At 43.3% G+C, this 21544-nt stretch overlaps 4 protein-coding genes across 4 annotated transcripts; 2 read left to right on the forward strand and 2 right to left on the reverse strand.

Annotated features, from left to right (window-relative positions):
* Nucleotides 1-1524: 1524 nt before the first annotated feature.
* Nucleotides 1525-1881, reverse strand: SARC_07456 (hypothetical protein; the record flags this gene model as incomplete). The annotated part of the gene is made up of 1 exon (XM_014298604.1): nucleotides 1525-1881. A coding segment is annotated over one exon (327 nt), but the record flags the coding sequence as incomplete, so codon positions are not given.
* A 246-nt stretch (nucleotides 1882-2127) lies between these two features.
* SARC_07457 (hypothetical protein) lies at nucleotides 2128-3173 on the forward strand (the record flags this gene model as incomplete). Its single annotated transcript, XM_014298605.1, has 3 exons — nucleotides 2128-2337; nucleotides 2576-2614; nucleotides 3102-3173. The coding sequence occupies 3 exons, from the start codon at nucleotides 2128-2130 to the stop codon at nucleotides 3171-3173; spliced, it is 321 nt and encodes a 106-aa protein (XP_014154080.1).
* Nucleotides 3174-4277: 1104 nt separating this feature from the next.
* SARC_07458 (hypothetical protein) lies at nucleotides 4278-4888 on the forward strand. Its single transcript, XM_014298606.1, has one exon. It carries the CDS (start codon nucleotides 4525-4527, stop codon nucleotides 4780-4782), a length of 258 nt encoding a protein of 85 aa, XP_014154081.1. The 5' UTR covers nucleotides 4278-4524; the 3' UTR covers nucleotides 4783-4888.
* Nucleotides 4889-17983: 13095 nt separating this feature from the next.
* On the reverse strand, nucleotides 17984-21421 carry SARC_07459 (hypothetical protein; the record flags this gene model as incomplete). Its single annotated transcript, XM_014298607.1, has 4 exons — nucleotides 17984-18330; nucleotides 19103-19338; nucleotides 20696-20898; nucleotides 21111-21421. The coding sequence occupies 4 exons, from the start codon at nucleotides 21419-21421 to the stop codon at nucleotides 18202-18204; spliced, it is 879 nt and encodes a 292-aa protein (XP_014154082.1). The 3' UTR covers nucleotides 17984-18201.
* Nucleotides 21422-21544: the final 123 nt, after the last annotated feature.

Below are 21544 nucleotides of genomic sequence, written 5' to 3' on the forward strand. Positions count from 1 at the left end.
GAGAATATTACAAAAGCGGTGGGCTATGTGACGGGAGGTCTAGTAACGGATGCAAACAATAATAGAGGACTTCGCCGAAACCCAACAGAGCGCTCACGGCTAGCAAACTTAGTAGACCTCGGCAGGACGTTTATTCAAAAAAAAAAAAATTTATTTAGATCACCACGTAATCAAGGAGGATGTGGTTAACCCACACGGATTAGAGTATGCACTTATGAACCCGGACAAAAATGTACCTATAAAAGATGATGAGTGCAACGGATGCAAAATTTTGCCCTGGGTAGTCTCCCAAATAAAGGGAACTGTAAGGCGGAGCGCATTTTTGGTGCCGATGTTCAGTAAGATGTTTTGGATGTATTGGAGGTGTGTCGCGATAAGTTGGAGATCTACACGGGTCATCGCACCAGAGTCAAAAAGCAGCAATATCACTATGATAAAATACTCGACGACATGCATGATCATTGCCTACAAAAGAAAGGCAGTACAGAACTCTTCACATTCATAGACTGGAAGATGAAGTTCGACCCCATATCATCTAGAGACACAACTTACGAGCACTATGGACAACGTTACATGGGTTGGCATGGGTGTATGTCAATGTACTTTGAATTCAAAGAGTGGGAGGAAGAAGTGGACAACGGATAGATGATACAAAAGCAGGGATCAATACGTCATATTGCGTATGGTGATCAAATATTGGAAGGGAGAATAAGCAGGATTTTTCGTCTGTGTATTCGATGATAGAGACATATCTTTACGCCATCAAGAAACGTCTGCCGCATACTAAAACGATAGTGGGTGTGCCATTCTCATCGTGCTTTCTGGTCAGCACATATTTGAAGTGAATATACATGTGTTGGCTGGGACGGATGCAAGGGTGATGACATCGGCCAAGTCATTTTTGATTTGTGCTGCGTGTTCTTTTGCAATAGAGGTCAGGTGTTGGATTTATGTGCCTGCTTTACACAGCGTGGCAGCGTGAAGGCGAGAAAGATGTGAAATACGGCCTCTGTTCTGTTTGAAATATCAAGATCAAATGAGATAACACATTGGTTTTTATTGTATTTGAAAATAATTCAATACAAGTTTTTTTCTTTTTCTTCTTCCACTATTTCCAAAGTGTTCTAAATTGACTTTGATGGCTCCAATAGCCTGAGTATTTGGTAGGACTCATTTACTTGGACCTATTTGAGACATTAGTACATGCGGGATATTACAAATACAATTATATTATCTCTGAACTGCTAATATAATTTTTGGTCCTCCCACCAATCTACAAAATCCAATAAGTTTTTGTTTTTTTTACTTTTCTTCAGACGGAATTTTATTTATAATAGCTAATGTATTAACGTGACTGACATTCTTATGCCTATGATCTATCTACAAAATAGGCATGGGGTCATGAACACGTAGTGCTTCTACTAAAAATTATCCAATAAAGAACAGCTAGAGGTACGCCCTGTGTGATCGAGGATATTAAGGCTCTTACCAAGAGGTAGTCCCGATCATTTTCACACAAGCCACCACTGGTAAATGTTAACTGACTTACATTTGTTAACATAGTTTGAAACATAGTGAATAATATCCATCGAAGTTTGCAAGGTCGAGCAATTCGAGGGGTGTAATGATAGTGAGATCACCAGTGGTGGCCGATCGAGCAGAGAGAAATGGGGTGTTAGGGAAAATGAAATGAGCAGTATACTTACTGAGATCTACAGGGAAGCTGAGGCCGTCGTCGAAGGTTGTGACGGACGAGTGTGAGCCAGTGGATCGGGGTGAGCGGGGAGAGTCGAATGGGTCGTCTGTGTCCGTGTGATAAGAGCCATCGAAAGCCGTAGTTGACATAGCATCCACAGGGATGTGTGGAGATGGTAGAGGCGGGCTCTGCTCAGCAAGCGTGGGCTGAACAGACGTTGGCGCCATCGATCATCCAGATAGCCCTGGAAATCGGTAAGAAACCCTTAGGAGTAGTGTACTTAAATAATAAACTGCTTATGGAAGGATCAAAAGTAGGGGGGATGGGAGCTTCTACTGAAGTAACGGGAGGGGTGGGGCCGATTGCTGGGAGAGCCAAAGGTAATGGAGGAGTCAGGGAAAGAGGTGGGAGATATGGTGTCTGTGTGATGTATGTCGGTGCAACGGGATGAGAGTGCACAGAAGGAGGGGCGAGAGTTTTACAGAGGCACAGCGGCAGTCGAAGATTCGTGGCATGTGTCTGTGGGAGGTGATGTAGAAGCATCGGTGGATGGCGTAGGAGGGACGTGTGGCACAACAGCGGTGAGTGGGGAGTCCAACTCATACCAATTTGTCGGAAACCCATATCCAGATGGTATAGTGGTATGTGTGTATCGCTTACCTGTCACATTCCACTGCGGCAGTTGCGTCAGGTACAGATTTGACTTTGCGAGAGCAGGTTGCCGTTGAGTGGCAAAGTTTTGATATTCTGCGTGTCGGGTGTGCAGTTGGGCTCCCGACCGAGAAAAACACCAGATCCATGGAGAGCCATACTTGTGGGCGCTTTTGGCTTTGACACCAGACTGCTTGAACATGACCACGCACCCATATCATACTTCAGAAAATTATGGTGCAGTTGTACCGTGCCACTTATCGGACTGTAAGTGTAGTCGTTCATTTGCTGCTAGGTTCTCGTTTCGAATCATATCGGCATGGGCCTTGGCATGTGCTCAAAGTGAAACCGGTCGGAGGGAGTCAATGGGCAGAATAGTGGTGAGTTCATTCAAGGTGCGGTGTGGACATTCCACCTTATCATGGAGTTGTGGAGTGTGCGCGAGCGATTTGCGAAGAGACATACCACGGGATATCGCGAGTCTTTTGACTTTGGAAAACAATGTCGCCGTCTGCAAAAACGGTGTGAGGTTTGTAGTGGGCCGGAATCTGCACCAGAAGAGCTAGGAGCGCCTTGGTCATGTCGGCTTTGTCGGGGGCCATTACAAAACATGTTAAGAGCAGCACAGCGGTTGCCGCAAGGGTCTTTAGACATCGGCCCCTGGAGATCATCATTAGATTGTCCCCCAGGGCCGTAGACAGAGTCCGGGATTGCGTGCTTAACTGGCTTTCTCCTCAGTTTGCCCTCTTGACAGACGGGGGAACTCTGGGTGGGCACGTGTGTAGGTAATGGCAGTAAGGAGGTTAAGACTGGGGGCGACAGCTAAGCGAAGGGGTCGTAGCAAAGCAACAAGGGTATACACCCATGTTAACTTGCCGACGGACGTTTTGCCCGTACCAACGAAACCTAGTCGCCGTGTTATGTATGATGTAAACCTCACGCTGAATACGTGAACGAAAAGCAGCCGCCAGGCTGCACACAGGCGCAATGGAACACAGATGGCGATAACAGTGCCCAAGCGAATGTTAAGTTCGATGAGATCATGTATATCAAGACCATCGAGAGTTGCCATAGACCCGTTCGTGATGATGGTCAACTTTGGTGTAACAGCTAATGAGGCCGTTCTCCGGGCCAGCGAAACGCAGGAGTTGGGCGTTCGAAGTAGAAGCACAAACGTCAATCGTAGAAGAATACTGGAGAAAATTCACAGCTTTGCGCCAGTCGATGCGATTTAGAATCCATGCCTCGGTGGTGACCATTAGAGGAGGCGGATTCATTAACGTGATGTTATCCTCGGCTGCCATGCCGAGGACGATATTCATCGTAAGGATTAGTGACATCTGCGCTGGGAGACGTAGAGGGTAGTAGGGCCGTGCTGGATGACAGAATAGCGGCAGGTGACGTAGGTGTAGAATTAATTAGCGCCGTGCCGGTAGGAGGCAAGGCAGGAGTGGACAATAGATTAGATGGTGCCGGACGAGAGGTGGATGACGAGCTGTGAGTCGGAGCAGGAGCTTCGCGGGGAGAATAGGGTTAGCGTCTTTGAGACGACCAGATTGAGGTACGATGATGTGTCATAAATAGTTGAAGTGTTGAGTAAAAGACGTGATAGCAGCCGTTGATTCAGGAGATATGAAGTGATATAGCGCCGTGTGAAATCTCACATTCAAAAGCAACTATGCTAAATCCCATGATCCTGCAACCTATTTTGAGAAACAAGTGGTTGTTTCAAAGAGGGATCAAGGTAAGTGAGCCTCAGAACAGGAAAGATTCCACGTTCGGGGATGACTTTCTCGGAGTTATCAGCAAGTATTAATGTAAAATGGCCTTTTTCTACCGAAAATAATAAATTGCGTGCGCTGGTGTTAAAGTAATTTAAACAGCACGCCCCCCCCCCCCCCCCCCACCCACACACACATCAATAAGCATAGCGGCATTTGTTCTGTGCTTGGTGTGGTCAACAGTAATACGAGCGACAAAGAATAACGAATGCTGTTTTTAATAAAGCGGCGTCCACAACATATGTTATTGTACCCCATTTTGCTACATATTGCACATTGTAGGAAGCCGGCAGTGCAATTGGCGTTTTTGTGGCCTTTCGTTTCACAGTGTCGACAGCCAATGGAGCATTTGAACGAGTGGTGGGTGTACTTCCAGCAGACAAAACATGTCTGAGAATGATCAGGGCGGCGGGCGACTTCGAGTCGAACGGCAGTAGCACGACATGCACGTTGGGCAGCCGTAAGATACTCCGAGTCGGCGTTGTACCATTTGTCGATCAGGTCACAGAACACAATAGACGTGAGAGTGGCGCGAAGGGCCTTATCCGTCATATATTGCCGTGCCTGCTCCTGGTCTTCTTGAGAAAGGCCAGTGAGGGAACATTAGCTGATGAAGTTTTCAGTAAAAAGCAATCCTTGGAGTTCCGTATCTGATTAAAGCTTCTTGCAGCGAATAACCCAAGCCCGGGAATCTTCCTCGAGCCCTACCTGGCTGCGGTTGTGTCTATAGAGCTGAACATGGTCGAAGAAATAAATTCAGACTAGAAAAACAAGCCCATAACCTATAAAGTCTATTAATCTTTAATCCGAACAACTAACCTTTTATACGTTTTGGTTTAGCACCAGGAATAGGAAGCGGTTTGAGAAGTTCGTAATAGTTTAAGATGGGGTTGAGATGCCATTCATAATCACCTAGAGCGGCGAGATACAGATCAGTATCCCAGCGATCGTAGTTCTCGCCAGAGAGGGTGAGGCGTGCCTATTTGATGCGTGTGAAGCCTGCGGTCGGTCTGTAGAGCTGAGCATGGTCAAAGAAAGCGGTCGAAGAAATTTAATCAGTAGAGGTGCGCATGGTCGAAGAAATGAATTTGGACTAGAAAAATAAGCCCATAACCTAATAAAGTCTATTATTCCTTATCGGATCTAATATAATATAATATATATTTATACAAAAAGAATGAGAAAAATATCTTGTGTGTATGTCTAGTTTTGCTCATGTTCAGTATTTAAGGACTATGTAGATGACAAAACAATATGTAACTAGGTGGAAAATCCCCCGGTTTAGGTTTCTAGTAAACTGAGTTGATGATGAGCTTAGTTTTTGACACTCAGGCACTGCCACTGGCAGTCTGACACTATGCCACTGGCAGTCTGGCACTGTACCACTGTGACCCTCATAACGTTTTTACATTGCAACGTAAACAATGATCAGTTCAATATACGTTACCTGTAAGTTTTGAGTGGTGTCGAATTTGAAATCCCAAGTCAAGCATGAAGTTTGATTTCGCCCTGACATTTCGGCACTATCACTCTCGGTTGGTTAATGGCTTTTGGGTTTAGGGTTCAATTAGTTATATCACTTGTACCGCGTTTCACGTTGCTCAATTTTTAGAGAGTTACGCTTCCGTGCCCAGAAAGCATATATTTAGAAAAATAAAGGTGCAATGTTGTCGCGGTTACACCGCTCTGTATAAAAAAAGGTCATTCCCGGCCCTTGTTAGTTGTCCTTAAAATATAGGAACCACCAGGGTTCTCTATAGTTGTCCTACATATGAGACTTATAATTACACCAATATACACTAATTTTTTTTGGTATATTTACGACAAATATACAATAAAAAATAGTTCTTCCACGTCCAACGAATAATGGACTTCATTAGGTTATGGGCTGTAAAGCTGTAGTTTATTTTATTCGAAAGTAACCATGGTCCCCCATCTTACCAGAATCGCAAACTCTGGGAAGAACTTTCATTCGTTGGTGACAAATACGACGACTGGCGTGATAATCTGTACATGGCCGCTGCAACTTCCTTTAATAAATACTACTTAAATCAAGTCCTCCACTTCAAGGTTCCTGATGGTACCCTTGATACTGACTTTGAGACCCCTCGTGGTCATTCCCAATCTCGCGGCTGAACCCCTGGAAACATCTGATCCCACACATTTAGTTGTGTGAATACACAGAAATAAAAATGAATCAATATATTATTCGCATCAAGAACATTAAATCGTACATTCTTCCTCGGGCGATACTCTATACTTCTCATTTACTTGAATGGACTTTCAATAAAATCAAAGGCTCTCCTTCGGGACCCCTGGACACATTCCTATGTCAACTGGACACTCAATATTGCTACAAGTATACAAAAATATTTTCTCCTGTCAATCTTGCACACTTTCATGCATTTAGATGTAAGATTCGGTCTCTCAAGGCGATATTAACGCCGTAGTATAAATAAACGCGTAGGTAATTTCTAAGTATCGTGAAAATATCCAAGTAAATAAACGAAATAAGACATTTAGGAAAGTTAGGTATGCCTCGTGAAAACAGCAATACTCTGAGGGATTGTGAGGCTGATACATGGCCTATATATAATCCTCTCAGTACTGTTTCCGCCGAAGGGATTTTATTTAGTGTTTCGTTGTCGCTCTATTAAAAACTATGGCATGTTTCACTGGGGCGAATCCGAGAGACTCATAAAATCCTATCTTTAGAAAAAATAAATAACATAATAAAAATACTCTTGATGTGCTTAGTTATTGTCTTAACCAATAACTTGCCACTATCAAGAATTACCGACTTAGCCTTCATCAGACTGGCACATCTGGTTGGCTGATCGGAGGATCAACTAGGTAACGTTAATAGTTCCTAGAAACCTATATTCGGTTGAGCCATCTCGCTACCGAAGTATTCAGATGTAGATAAAGTTGGAAAGTAAATATAGTTCTATTAATAGAACTAGACCAACTCTTATGTTTGGTATTTTACTGAGGTCTTTTAATGGTCTCGCCCAAATATCTGATATGTAAAATGGAAAAGGTATTAATTAATAAAACCATTAAACCCATTTTAGGAAACTTAAGTTCCTCGTGCTATTAAGAGTACATTTAGGAAACTTGAGTTCCTCGTACTATTAAGAGTACATTTAGGAAACTTAAGTTCCTCGAACTATTAAGAGTCCGTTTATAATTTACGTACCGCTTAAGAGTACGTTTATAACATAGAGTCTAATGCGGAAGCCCGGCTTATTACACAGCCCCCACCCAGCTTTGAAACCCATGAGAAGCAAGTTGCTCACTCAAGTTGATTATGGGTCAAAAAGCGAGAAAGGAAAAACGGGTCGAAACATTAAGTAGCATAACATATAGTTAATGTTTCTCAGGCGGCGAAATTAAGTGTTCTCGGTTACCCTGTGAGTTTTGGGCTTAGGTCCAGTAGGTCCGTGGTGGTCGACTGAACGTTTCTTACGCTTCAGTGTCTTAAGCACATATGAAGGATGAGCATTAAAGCTCGGGATAAATGCTGTAGACGGATAAGTTTTAACTTACGTTCCTTCAGACGATGGAAACATGCTATCTTTTTCAGCTTGTGACTTATGCAGGCGTTTACGCCATTTTCGATTAAAGGCTTTTAAATAGTCTTGATTATCGAAAGCATCTGAAATCAACTCAGCTATTATACCGTCTATAAAGCGTGTACGATAGTATGTATAGCCTCCCTTATCCGTTCTCCATATAATGTCTTTATATTCAGAACGATCAAGAGGGGCATTAGAATCATGTCTTCTTGCGAGGACAATCGCTGTAGTCGGAATACGACTTGTGCCTATATTAAGCGCACTAGAACCATCGGGGTTATTTACGTCGTACGTTCTACTTTTAGTTTCTGCTACAGAGACTATATATGGACATATCCATTTAGATGTTAATACAGTAGCATCGGAATTACGTTGACGGATGTTAACTCTGTCACCAACCTGATACTCTGCTATCTTCTTGGTAGTGTTCCAACGCTTTTGCCTTTTTAATAAGGCTATATTGCGTATTTCTCGCAAGCAAGAATATACAACGTTATAAATACGTTGTACCTTCTCTAAGCAGGTAAATCATGGTGATCCGGTTCGTCCTTGTTAAAGGGGCTTTGTAACTCACTATATCTGCCACGAAAATAGTGAGCGGGTGTAGTTCCTGTAACCGGATCAACATACTCGTTCATCTGTGTTTGTACCCACTTAAGGTGGTACGGCCAATAATCTGCATCAACACGTACGCAAGAAGAACCTAAGTCTTCTATGGCGCGTTTCATTCGCGCCTTGCGTTTGTGGCTTATATGGCACACCTCTCTTTTAGCATATGCTGGATACGAGTACTAGCGATTCCATTACGTCATCGCAGAACTCACTACCGTTATCAGCGCACATAATACCCGGCCACCCGTGGTCAGCAAAGACTTGGCAACATAATTCTGCCACGGTCTGCGTATTTTTATCCTTTAATGGATAGAGCAAGTTAAACCGTGACACCACATCAAAGAAGTGGCATACGTAACGGTCGCCTGTGTGCTCGGACGTGGGTAGGTCAACCAGATCAATGATGACCCTGCGCCATGGAACATCTTCAGTCACACTCTTAAGCGGTGCGAACCTATAGCGCTTGATCTGATTGAGATCACAGTCTGTACATGACTGATATACCCTGTCAACTAAAGTTACCAGCTTAGGGTGCGCGATCCCATGTCGCTTAGCATCTTTAAGTGCGTCTACTACGTTCTGGTGCTTCAGCTTATGGTTTCGCGTCAGCCAAGCAATAATGTTTTCATCATTCTGCTCCTCCAGAATAAAGGTAGGGTGTTGAGAATCCACTTGCGTGGTCACTAAGTCTGTAGTGTTTCCAGACTCCTGTCCTGCTTTCGCATGAGTGTCAGAAGTGCGCTCATGTGCGTTAGATACACCTGACATATTAAATAGTCGCATTATATGTGTATACGCTTCAGGATTGTCTTTCATTAATCCCTTCAGAAATATGGGTTGAAAGACCTCGGGCTTGGACTTTATGTTATTAAACAGAGTCCTAGCTAGAGACTGACGCTTCTTAACAGTGTCATTCGTAGATTGTATTTCTTGTGTACAGACTTTAAATGCTGTGTTGCCTTTGAACTGCTTAACGTTCAATTGGGTAGAGAGTGGAATCTCTGATTCTTTGACCTTGTTAAGGAAGATCTCAGAAGGGGTCCATTTGGTTGTTCCAATGGGACCTATACGACATATTATAGTATGTCTCCAGGGCGTCTTCTGGAACTCTCGGGTACCCTGATATAGGAAAGTATCTACTTCCTAATCTAAATATATTGGCTCGCATTGTATCATGCTTATTAATTTATTGAGCCATGGATCTTTACTCCGTAATGGGCAACACACCGTGATGGTAGCTTTATGTATATGAACATAATTTAATATCTGGGCAATTAACTGTCATGGTGGATTAGCCCACGCATTATGTTTGGAGAGGTCTATTTGAAAGGCGTCTCGTAAAGGATGATTTAAAGTCCTGTAATTCGATAGTTGTGCATTATGATGTGCAGCAAACATATCTATGGTATGTGGCCAGAATATCTTTTGAGCCAATTCAAACCACCTGGGATTACACTTCCAGTCAGTGGCTAGTAACTCACGTACGGATTTATTAAAGTCCGGTACAAAGCGTGATAACATATCCGGTAAATGGTTATGTATTCCTGGCAGATGTTTTATATCAAAATGAAACTTTGATATTGTATCATGCCAGCGACTCAGTAATTGTGAGTCGGGTTTCATCTCTTTCATATATTGAAGATATTTCTGATCACACATCAGCGTAAATGCTGTTCCGTATAAGTAATCTCGGAAGTGTGTTAAAGCTGCCACTATGGCTAATAGCTCTTGTTTAACAGTTGGATAATTCAGCTGTAAAACATCCATTGCTCGACTAAAGAATTGTATATATCTCGGTTTGTTATTTAAAACCTGATATAATACTCCTCCAAGGGTTAAGTCGGAGGCGTCCGTTGCTATTTCAAACGGCACGCCATCGACTGGTCCTTGTACAACAGGGGCTTGTTGGACTGCGTGCTTGAGCGCTTTAAATACTTTATCACACTCTTTAGTCCACAAGTCTCCTAGTTTGCCTTTATGACATCTTAAGTGCCCAAAAGGTTTAAAGTAATCAGCCAAGTGTGGTACTCCATATGAAAAGAAGTTTACAAACCCACACATGCTGTTCACATCTCTTCCTGTAGTGGGTGTTCGCCAATCTAACAGGTGTTCCACATTACCGGGGTCGATTTTAATACCTTCCCCAGATATACGTTAGCCTAAGAGCTGTATTTCGCTCATGGCAAAGTGACATTTCTTTTCGTTAATCTTGAAGTTTTGTTCGCTGAGTCTCTAAAGGACTCGCCTGACTAATGCGGCATGTTCGCCCTTAGTCTTAGAAAAGATAACTATGTCATCTATATAGACTTGCACGTTAGGTATGTCTGCAAACATTTCCTCCATTACTTGTTGGAAGAATGCTGGTAAAGAGTGTAACCCGAAAGGTGCACCTCTGAACCGGTATTGTTTACCTTTCTACGTAAAGTTAAAGTTTTTACGGTGTGGTTCATATACCTGCATTTGATGGTATCCTTGTGTAAGGTCTATAGTTGTAAATACTGTAGCATCTTCCATCCTTCGCAGTAGCTCGTTAATACGAGGTAAGTGAAAGCTATGAGTCGGCAATAATTCATTTATTGGACTCATATCTAAACATACTCTGACTTTCTTAAACGATTCGTCAGAGTTATGTTGGTCTACGGCTAGCAGCGCCAAGTTAACTGGCGTCTGCTGATAGTTAATTTCTATCACTCCATCTGCTAGCCATTTCTCAACTCGTTCTTTTACCACAGTCTCGTGTCTCCAGGATACATAGTTCCTTGAGGGACACTTTAACTGTGTAAAGTCTACCTTGGTTAAGTCAAGGCTGACATATCCGTCGTTAACGCGGACTTTTGCCCAATCTGTGATCTTTATTTTCTTATTAACTAGAATAAGATCCATGATTTTGTTCGCAAAGTCAGGTATTAATGCCTTGACTGTGTCTGACGGGGGTTTATATGGATTCAGACAGTTATCGTCTGATTGATTCTTTAATGGATCTATGTTATTTGGTAGACCCGTTACGGTTATACCTAGAGTGAGTAAATCGCTCATTCCGACTATAATGGCGTACTTCTGTGACATCTTAGCTATCACAGCTTGGGTAGTGATATTTCTATCATCGGCCAGGGAGATTTTAACATCTGTGGCGATGGTATCACACACAGCAGTTTTATCATCAGCTGACATGAGGTGAGTTGTTTGTGTTCTCCTTTCGATATCTTTCATTAATGCAAAGCGATCGGATATACATGATATTTCTGAATCAGGGTCAATCAACGCAAGGATTTTATTTCCATTGCAATAGACAGGGATTATTACACGCTCCTTTAAAGGGTCGTTGTATTGTCTGTGTAACGATTGTACCTGGTAGTACCTTCACTCCAACATAATGTTGGGCTTTTTGTCACAAGACTTAGTTTGATAGCCATTGGTCTTCTCACACTTGTCGCACTTAATAAGAAAGTGTGTACAGGTGGATGCATGCCGGTCATTCCAATAACCGTTAGGGGTTAACTGGTACATGTCATACCCACACTGTGCGTCGGCACATTTCTTAATCTCCGTAGATGGAGGTTCCATGTCCTTCGCTCCTGCGCGTGCCCGTTTATTGGGTCGCGTGGATAGAGTGGAGTCGCGAGCACGTGTATATTGGGGTCTCTCGTTTGAGGTCTGCCTGGATACGTACCCGTGATCGGTGTGTTCCCGCGGCTTCTTAACAGCCGCTTTTCCCTTCGATGTTACTCGAAGTGCGGGGAAAAGGGTGGATACAGTATCATAAAACTGTTCCCACGTAAGTCGGGATAGATGAAACTTTGTTTCATGTCTCTTGTCTCGAGCCTCAGTCGCGTGTTTACGTCGCAACTCGGTGTACAGGCTCTCACGGTCTTTATTCCCTATGTTCTTACAGAACACGGGCATAACCAGGAACTCGTACCATCGCTGTGCCTTGTCCTTTGTTATATCTGGACGTTTCAGGTCAGCATCTAGCTTCAGAATATAACTCTGAATGGGCGTGTTCTCAACTGGTTCAGTTAAAATTGAACTCAGTCCAGGGCTACGCATGTCCTTGCTTAACAAGGATGTAACCAACCAACACACAGCTGGCCAGTCACGACAAGTGTCTAGCTCATGCTGGTGTCGCTGCAGGATCAAATAACTTGTACCTGTAGGGTCAAACATCTGCATTAAAGCAGAGATCCATTGCTGGGGAGCGATATCATTCGTCTCCAGCATGATCGTAAACGCATTAAGCGTACGGGTTAGCGTGTCGAGGTCATGGTTGTTTATAAACTCGATCTGCTTGCTGTTGGCATCCTGATCTGTCCCTTGTATTGCTGGTTGTCCCTGTGGTCTTGTCCACGGTGGGCCTGAAGTAACTGATCAATGCGCTTTTGCTTAATCGCAATCATATTCGCAAAGTATGCTACATCATCAGCATGATGCGCATCGTGGGCGATTTTCATTTTAATGGTATAATCGTCGACCGATTAATTAAGTTCGGTCACCTCGTCAGAGTGAAAATCCTCTGCGGGTTGATATAGCGGCAGCGGTTGCTTCTGCGGCAGCGTTAGCGGTTTCTCTCTCCATCTTCTTCTTTTCAGCTTTACGCTTCTTAGAAGGAGTATTGTCTTTCTTGGTCATAATCTTAACTTATGACCTAGCTTGTCTCTTAAGGACTAGCGACAAGAAAACATTTGTGGTAGTTAATCTACCTTTACGCTTAAGTAGTCTAAGTAATTAATACCTTTGATAACTTTAAAATGTGTAAAATTCGGTCTCTCAAGGCGATATTAACGCCGTAGTATAAATAAACGCGTAGGTAATTTCTAAGTATCGTTAAGACATTTAGGAAAGTTAGGTATGCCTCGTGAAAACAGCAATACTCTGAGGGATTGTGAGGCTGATACATTGCCTATATATAATCCTCTCAGTACTGTTTCCGCCGAAGGGATTTTATTTAGTGTTTCGTTGTCGCTTTATTAAAAACTATGGCATGTTTCACTGGGGCGAATCCGAGAGACTCATAAAATCCTATCTTTAGAAAAAATAAATAACATAATAAAAATACTCTTGATGTGCTTAGTTATTGTCTTAACCAATAACTTGCCACTATCAAGAATTACCGACTTAGCCTTCATCAGACTGGCACATCTGGTTGGCTGATCGGAGGATCAACTAGGTAACGTTAATAGTTCCTAGAAACCTATATTCGGTTGAGCCATCTCGCTACCGAAGTATTCAGATGTAGATAAAGTTGGAAAGTAAATATAGTTCTATTAATAGAACTAGACCAACTCTTATGTTTGGTATTTTACTGAGGTCTTTTAATGGTCTCGCCCAAATATCTGATATGTAAAATGGAAAAGGTATTAATTAATAAAACCATTAAACCCATTTTAGGAAACTTAAGTTCCTCGTGCTATTAAGAGTACATTTAGGAAACTTGAGTTCCTCGTACTATTAAGAGTACGTTTATAATTTACGTACTGCATAAGAGTATGTTTATAACATAGAGTCTAATGTGGAGGCCCGGCTTATTACATATACGGAGTGACGACGAAGTCAGGGATGCTTGGTCCTAAAAACATTGGCAACTTTGCGATGTATGTCACCTATGAGAATGTTTTGCCCTTGTTATGATGTTTATTCAAGACGCCTTCATCTCCAGTTTTGATCGATCTAATCACGATGAAGCCCGTCGCCTTCTTGTCTTTTGGACAACGATATACTCTGGATCGGGTCAGTATCATTCTCTTGCATCAATCGAATCTCGAATGAAGCACTCCTAAAACCCCCACGACTCCTGCTATTCGGCGTCATCTGCTACTCTCCTGGAACAATTTCAATCTGAACTTGTTCTACTCGTCCTCGACTCACAACGGAAGAGTATATAGAGGAGCCGCATATTTGCATGTCCGGCAAATATTACCCTACTGCTCTCACTCAACAGGTTTGCCCCAAGAGCAGTGCGTAAACATGCTTTTTTCATTTGCCGAGACCACGACTCACAAGGCCCCTTCATGCCCCACGGCATGCGGCCGATATGACAGCAAAAGACACATCAGCGCCGACTGCGACGCAGGTTCTGGTTCCTGTATGGAATGTAATACGTTGCTACTGTATGCTTCCAGTGGTCTAATAAACAGAGTTTCGCATGTTCAGAGTTCGTTGCTCGTGTAACTGTTTTTCTTTTCTTTAATAAGTCCGAACAGACTTCACTTATTATTGGTACTGGTGCCTCCGCCAGTCTCGGTTTACTTCTTTACTCACTAAAATCGAACATGGCAAATTTTTACTTCTCCCGCGGATAATACAAAGAATATTTCTAGACGACGTGGACTGCTCCCTAATCTCGGCCTCAGCTATGTTTGTACCGGTCTCTTCGAATCGATTATTGCCCAGAACAGCTTGCAGGACAATGGCTGTACTCTATGTGACCCAGCGTGGACCCGTACACTTCACTTTTTGCATACAGGCACACGCCGCACTATCACCCGTGACAGAAATAATTATTAAACTACTTTGCATGACCTCACGTACCTTTGCGCTACACCTACTACGGTCTAGTGTGCCACTACGCTTTCCACTACTCCACCTCCTACTCATCACCCCGTCACTGCTTCTACCAATAATACGAATACCATCGCAATAACGCACATGGAATCCGAGCTACTACCCTCAAACAAGCTCGAAAGAAAAATGTCACGCTCGCCCACCGCGCCTTGGCGTTGCTACTGAGATATACTATCAACTCCATCCTACACTCTGGATGGGGGCCATGACATAATAGACCACACGCCTACCATTGATTTTTATGCTTATAAAAACAATGTACAGCTTGCTTGCTTTCTTGGCTCTGACCAGTGGAGTTTTAGATAACTTTCGTAAAGTGTAAAGTCAACTTTTTTACATGCAAACCTCAAATGGTCAAACATCGCGACCATTGCCCGTCAAAACATACAGCGCTGATCTTGGCTACCCCGTTCCCCTTCAACCGTGCAGCCGCTGGTGGTCTCTCATCCTCTCCCGTTTACAGTGTTAGCCATTCATTATCCGCAACATATCTCTCACATTACTCCAACATGGACTTTGCACTCGAAGTCGCCTCTCCTGGGTCTATTCAATTGTCGCGCTCATCAGTACCCTTCGTATTGCTGTTCTCCTTGATACCGAATTGAAAGTTACGATTAAATTCGCCACTTCTCACTCGGAGTTCCCAAAACATTGTAAAATTTCTTTATCCGGCACGATGCGTCGTAAGCCTGTGCCGCATCTAAAGCAACTTCACGTTGACCTTCGAGGGCCTATGCCCAAACATCAAAGCAGAACACGTCTGATCACACCCTCAGCATGTTGGTGCGCGTTCCGTCGTTATACAATCCTCATACTCTAGTCGCCGATGGCGACGCCAGTCCCGCCACCAAAGCCATGCTGCTTTCACGGCAGATAACTATCAATAAGATAATTCTTTATAGAACTTGCACCTGGCACGCTTAATACCCTTGCCCGCACGTTCTTTCTTGATTCCGGCCAACTATTGCATCTCTGGTCCCTTATCCTGGCCTATTAGAAGTGAGGGCCTCACGACACAGGATCCCATTTACACCTCCACGGACAAATAGCACAGTACTCCGGTGCCTCGCGTCTCTCGGGCTCGTTATGGCTGGGTTGTGGCCTATCTGTTTGAAAGCCCTGCTCATAAATCCATGCACGTATATGCTGCGCACGGTCACAATGGCGTCATTCTCGGCCGCGCTGCCAACAGTACTCGCGATACATACATCGTGCAGTTTTTTTTCACACACAGCAAGTTGTCAACACCCGCAATATTTAGTTTTTCTCTGTTGAGCGCCTTCAAAAGACCTCTGATGGAAGATTGTGTGCACACGTCTGCAACTTCTTGCACCCACAAGATCCCCGTGTTGTGGCACAATATACATCCGTCTACCACTACTGCCATAATCCCCTTTATCGCTGCTGATGTTCTGGTTTCCCGCACTAGTTCGCCAATCTCCATCCCTTATACTTCTCCTAATTGATCGTTACCTCATAGCCCATCTTCTGTCGTGCCTGCCCCTGGTGACCCTTGGCACTGGTACGCCAAAGGGCCTCAAGCACATACAGATACGGACTCATTACATTCGGGAGTGTGTTAAAAATAGGGTTCACACCTTTAATTACATCCGTGCTGATGTCAGTTCTGCCGACTTGCTGACGAAGAGTTTGCATCGCCCCAAACATACTAAACTTATAGACAAATTGATGTCTTCGGTCCAACTTTTCTGACGGGGGTTTCACGGTGACACCGCTTTTAAAAAAATGGCATTCCCGACCCTTGTTAGTTGTCCTCCTTATTACAAGGACCTCCTCGGGTTCTCTGTGATTGTCCTAAACATGAGACTTATTTGCACACCAAAATATACTTCAGTATTTTTGGGGTGATACAGTAATTACTATACATTCAGGACAATATACATACATATATACGTTACAACGCAAATAAAATACCTTAAACGTTAAGCGTTTAACGCCATGAGGACAAGTACCGCACTCTGCTCTGGCCTCTGGGCAGTTGGTAGTTAATGAGATGGCAATTGGTGTAGAGTAAGAATTACTTTCTCTAAGAAACCATACTCTAACATATGATTAATAGCCTGTAGTCAGGAACACATCGTATAAACAGATGTCAACACTTGCTAGTGACTTTAAAATAATACATCAACCAAATAAAACTCTAGATACTGATATTCAGATCATCACTTTATTTGGCGTTTACAGATTTTCTACAAGTTTCGATTGTACCAATTAAAGTCTTCAACATCATGCATGACTCTGAAAAAACTTTCAAATTGAAGTGAACATGCCTCAACATCACGGGCGACAACTATGACAAATGGCTTCAGCATCTCATACTTGCAGCCCACACTCACTACGTAGATGACATAGAGTCCGTTCTACACTACAAATATGTCAACCAGGAACTTTTGGCCCGGACTGCAGCCACACCAGTATCTCAAAGGAAACCAGCCACCGGCCGAGGACGACTCGAATCTCGTGAGACCTTCATCAAAACACCAATGGCGATGGGCGCCACCAGAAAGCACAACGATGCCTGCTTCGATCACTCAGCGAGGAGGGAATGGATTGCCCCACTCGAGAGCAGCTTATGGACGATCCCTGGGCACACTCTTCTGCCTCAAGAAATCTTATTCTCACATGTCCACAATAGTATCAAATACAGTCACACTTAAATTTATCCAAGAACTTCGCCGCGCTGAAGAAAAATTATACACACCTGGTCTCGACGTTGCGCCCGCATCTGCACAGATGCTAAAGCACAAGGCACACGTTTTTCAGCCGCCTTTATGCAGGGTATGTTCATCTCTGGACTCGGGGACCCCGACAAAGACATAATACGCCATTACCTTGTCAACAACCGAGACAAAGATAAACCTACACCACTCGACTTGTGCGGTCGACTCGAAGAATACATAACAGTAACTCCGTTTCATGACAACACTATTTCGAAGACAGCAGCCATTTCTGCCACTTCCACATCTGAAACACCTGTGACCGCCGAACTATTGTTCATACGTATACACCAACTGGAGCAAAACAAAGTCACATCTAACACTCGATTTTTGTCTCTTTTAAAAAGCGGAGTTGTCTATATCAAATACGTTTAAAGGACCAATCTGTGCGATATAGCTTCGTTTTAATTCAACAAGCTATCCTCACGACTTTGTGTTCCTATTAGAGCATCCGAATGCGATACATCGAACGTCTTTAAAGGACCAATCTATGTGTTAAACTTTGTGTGTATTCAACAATTACCATCGACGTCGCGTCCGCACTAGAGCTTCCGAACAGCAGAAAACTTCGGATGTAATTGCTTCTACTAAGTCATAATAGTACACGGCCGCTCTAAACTTGTCATCGTAATTCTTCGTAAGAAACATGGCACGGATTCGTCTTCCACATTAGCCGCCAGCCACTGTTGTAGTGCGCTTCCATTCTTCTCAGCATCCTGAACCAAAAATGGAAATCGAAATTGGTGTGGTATTCTTTCTCACTTCATACTTCAGTGAGTGTCATGAGATTTTGCTGTCGATCTAAGGCTCAGCGATACGGGAATGACAGATGTAATCTGGAACGATAACTGAAACAGATAATCATTCTAATAAACAGAAAGCAGCGCACTCGGTGTATCGGACATGTGCTGTATATATGAATTTGAATGAAGCAGTCTCTTATCAGAAATGATCTAAGCATGAACATCCTTTAGTTTTACTGGTGTTGGTCTTCGAATCGTAAACACTGTAAGTAAGCCAAAACGAGACATCCCGTATACTCAGTTGTTCAAAACTTCGCCCCATTTGAGTAGGCGTGCAATATATATATATTTATATATATAAAGCCATTCTCCACGACACCCCAATTCAAATATTAGAATACAATGTATACCGGTGATGGGGTTATTTGCTATTTTATATTTTATTCAGAGCACTCTGATTCCAACCTTATCCCTTTCCTAAAAACACCAATACAATTGCCGGTGCAGTACATACCGTATGTGAGCCTGAGTACCCCGGTCGTTTAATCAGAACACCTACACAGCCCACCCAAATCCCAACTGAACCTCTCATTCTAAACACATCAATGTATTTGCTAGCACAATACATACCGGTTGTGGGTTATCACTCTGACAATCGCAACAGAGTATGTGCAACGACCACCCCAACCCCCAACCGAATACCTCTCCAAACACGAGCCAATGCAGTAGTTAGTATATTACATACCGGTAGTGTACTATCCCCCCGGTAATCGTAGCAGTAGACCCACTGTTTGTCTGCGAGCGCACTGGGCTTGTGCATCAACGCGTATGATGTGAATAGGTCAAGGAATTGCTCGCTAGACAGAGCACGGCCTGATTGTGTGAAATCGGTGGACATAGTGACGTATCGCGTACCAACTACGGGTTTTGTTATAGCCGCCGAGTAGGATGCCAAGTATTCCCCTCCATCCACGCCACCATCTGGAGAGGTACAAGTGTATATATAGATATATATATAATGCATACATACATACACACACACACATATATGTATATATATGAGTGAGAGTGCGTAGGAACGTGTTAAGTATGCATATACACGTATATGTGTAAAACATTGTACAGAGATGTGTGTACTAACGTCTGCAAAGAAAAATCGATCCGTAAGAATCCGTGAATTCTTTAAATAATTAAAGTTTTAAAGCTTCAATAAGGCCTCTTTTTTTAAGGAACGTTATATCGTATAGTCGGTTGTACAAACACTTCATGCTATGTCACTGGCGAATTGAACTGGGCGTGCTTCTAGGTTAGCATGATGTACATCAACGTTTCTGTATGTGAGCGCTATCTCGATATCTGATAATGCGGATCCGGTTGACGCCGCCCCATATTATGCTACTCGTTATATTGAACGACATTGCTGCATTTATATGCTTGTATGGATATGTGCACGTGGGTATTTATGCACGCTTGCACTATGTGCGTTCTCTTGGACAATTGCACTCATAATTGTCATCTAAACAGCCCACTCTCTGTTTCAGTCTTATAACTTTTGCAGAGGTGTGTGTTTAAGTCTGCTTGTACGGACGGATGTGTACATGTAGGTATGAAACTCTGGATGTGTGCGCATTGATATGAATCTCTGGGAGTTAGGACATTTCAGTACTGAAAACAACAAAATGCTGTAGTAAAGTTTCATGTTTCCATGTATATAATCATATGACTACGATTACATATTGGCCTAGAAATGCGTATGCATGTATATGAATGTGGCAATTGTACTACAAGTGTGCCAGCAGGCATGCGCGTCAGCAACTGCTTACATATGATTCCACTGCACGGTACGTTGTATCAGGTTCGATATGTTCGCACGAGCGAGCCGCAGAAACGGAAGGCTGAATAGGGCACAATGCCTTAGTGAGAAATCATATAGCAGAAAGCATTAGATCACCATTGTTTCCACTCAGGATAGACCGATAGGCTGGTTGGGTTGTTACAGTAGCCGCCTCAGGTTGCATTGCAGGACCTGAAGAGGACTTTGAAAACCCTTCGGAATGGCTAGGTGGACTGTTAGCGTCCTGTAGTGAAACTGTGTTCGACTTCAGCCGTGTACCAACGGATCATTTGTTCGTCACTTCTAGACTACCACCATACCAATCAGCAAAGCACACTATTACCACACCTGTACTTCAATAGTCGCGACTATGAACACCTGTATAAAAATTCATGCCCAGAGACACTCTTATACATATATCTACCCAAAAAAATCTACCTAAAATTGTACATATACACCCGAAGAGGAACAGCGCACCAATCGGTACACAGGGGTTATACATACCCGGCCGGATTTCCGCTATAAACTTGACGTTTTCTCCTAAATTTTCGAGGTACAGCAATGACTCGAGGCACATTTGGTACGGGATCCAATCGAGCATAAGCAGATGCCTCCCCGTTACTTGTGATGCTGGGACATCGTCAGGCGTATTGGTGAGCAGAGCATGTAATGCATGTGCATCCACATGTCGGTACCGGTCCATAGGTCTGCAAAAGGTTCGAGAGATGGATGTACTTTTAAATTCGAAGCATGTAGTGTACTATCGATGATAGCAATTCTGTCAAAAACACACACGAACAAGCGAAGATGCGTCGAATGCTATGCAAAACGTACCATAGAATACCGAACGCACGCACTACTCTTGGTATAAACGATTTGTGGCACATATGAGCACACAGAAACCATCCCACAATCGTACCGGTCAGCTGTAGCCCGCTCAAGTGCCGTGAAGAAACTCTGAGGTTCCGATTTGTACAAACTTACAGTTTGCTGCCTAGCCGTGACATACGCACGATCTCTATTCATCATATTCTCAGCCTTGAAAGGAATTTTAGTTGTGTTAACAACCGAGCATACGATGTATTCATCTTTGCCCAGTATCGCTGCCTGTTCGTCAGACACCTTCTTCAGTATATTGGAAAGCCCCTGTCCCCGGTATGCTAGAGCAGCAAGGTGTATTAAAGGATGAGTAGCACGAAAAGCATAAAGTGAGAAAACACAGAAATACATTCATGGTAGTTGAACGAATAAAGTCAGTGCAGTCAAACTGCGTACTAGGCAATACTTCTCAAACAGAACAGGGTATTCAATCAGATACACAACCAGTCGACAAAATCCCATTCGAGGATATAT

This window comes from Sphaeroforma arctica (genome assembly GCF_001186125.1).
Source record: "Sphaeroforma arctica JP610 unplaced genomic scaffold supercont1.592, whole genome shotgun sequence".
Classification (NCBI taxonomy): domain Eukaryota; class Ichthyosporea; order Ichthyophonida; genus Sphaeroforma; species Sphaeroforma arctica.

Excerpts from the sequence above, each read along its gene's own strand:
- SARC_07458 (XM_014298606.1), top strand. The coding sequence starts at position 4,525 with ATGATCAGGGCGGCGGGCGACTTCGAGTCGAACGGCAGTAGCACGACA.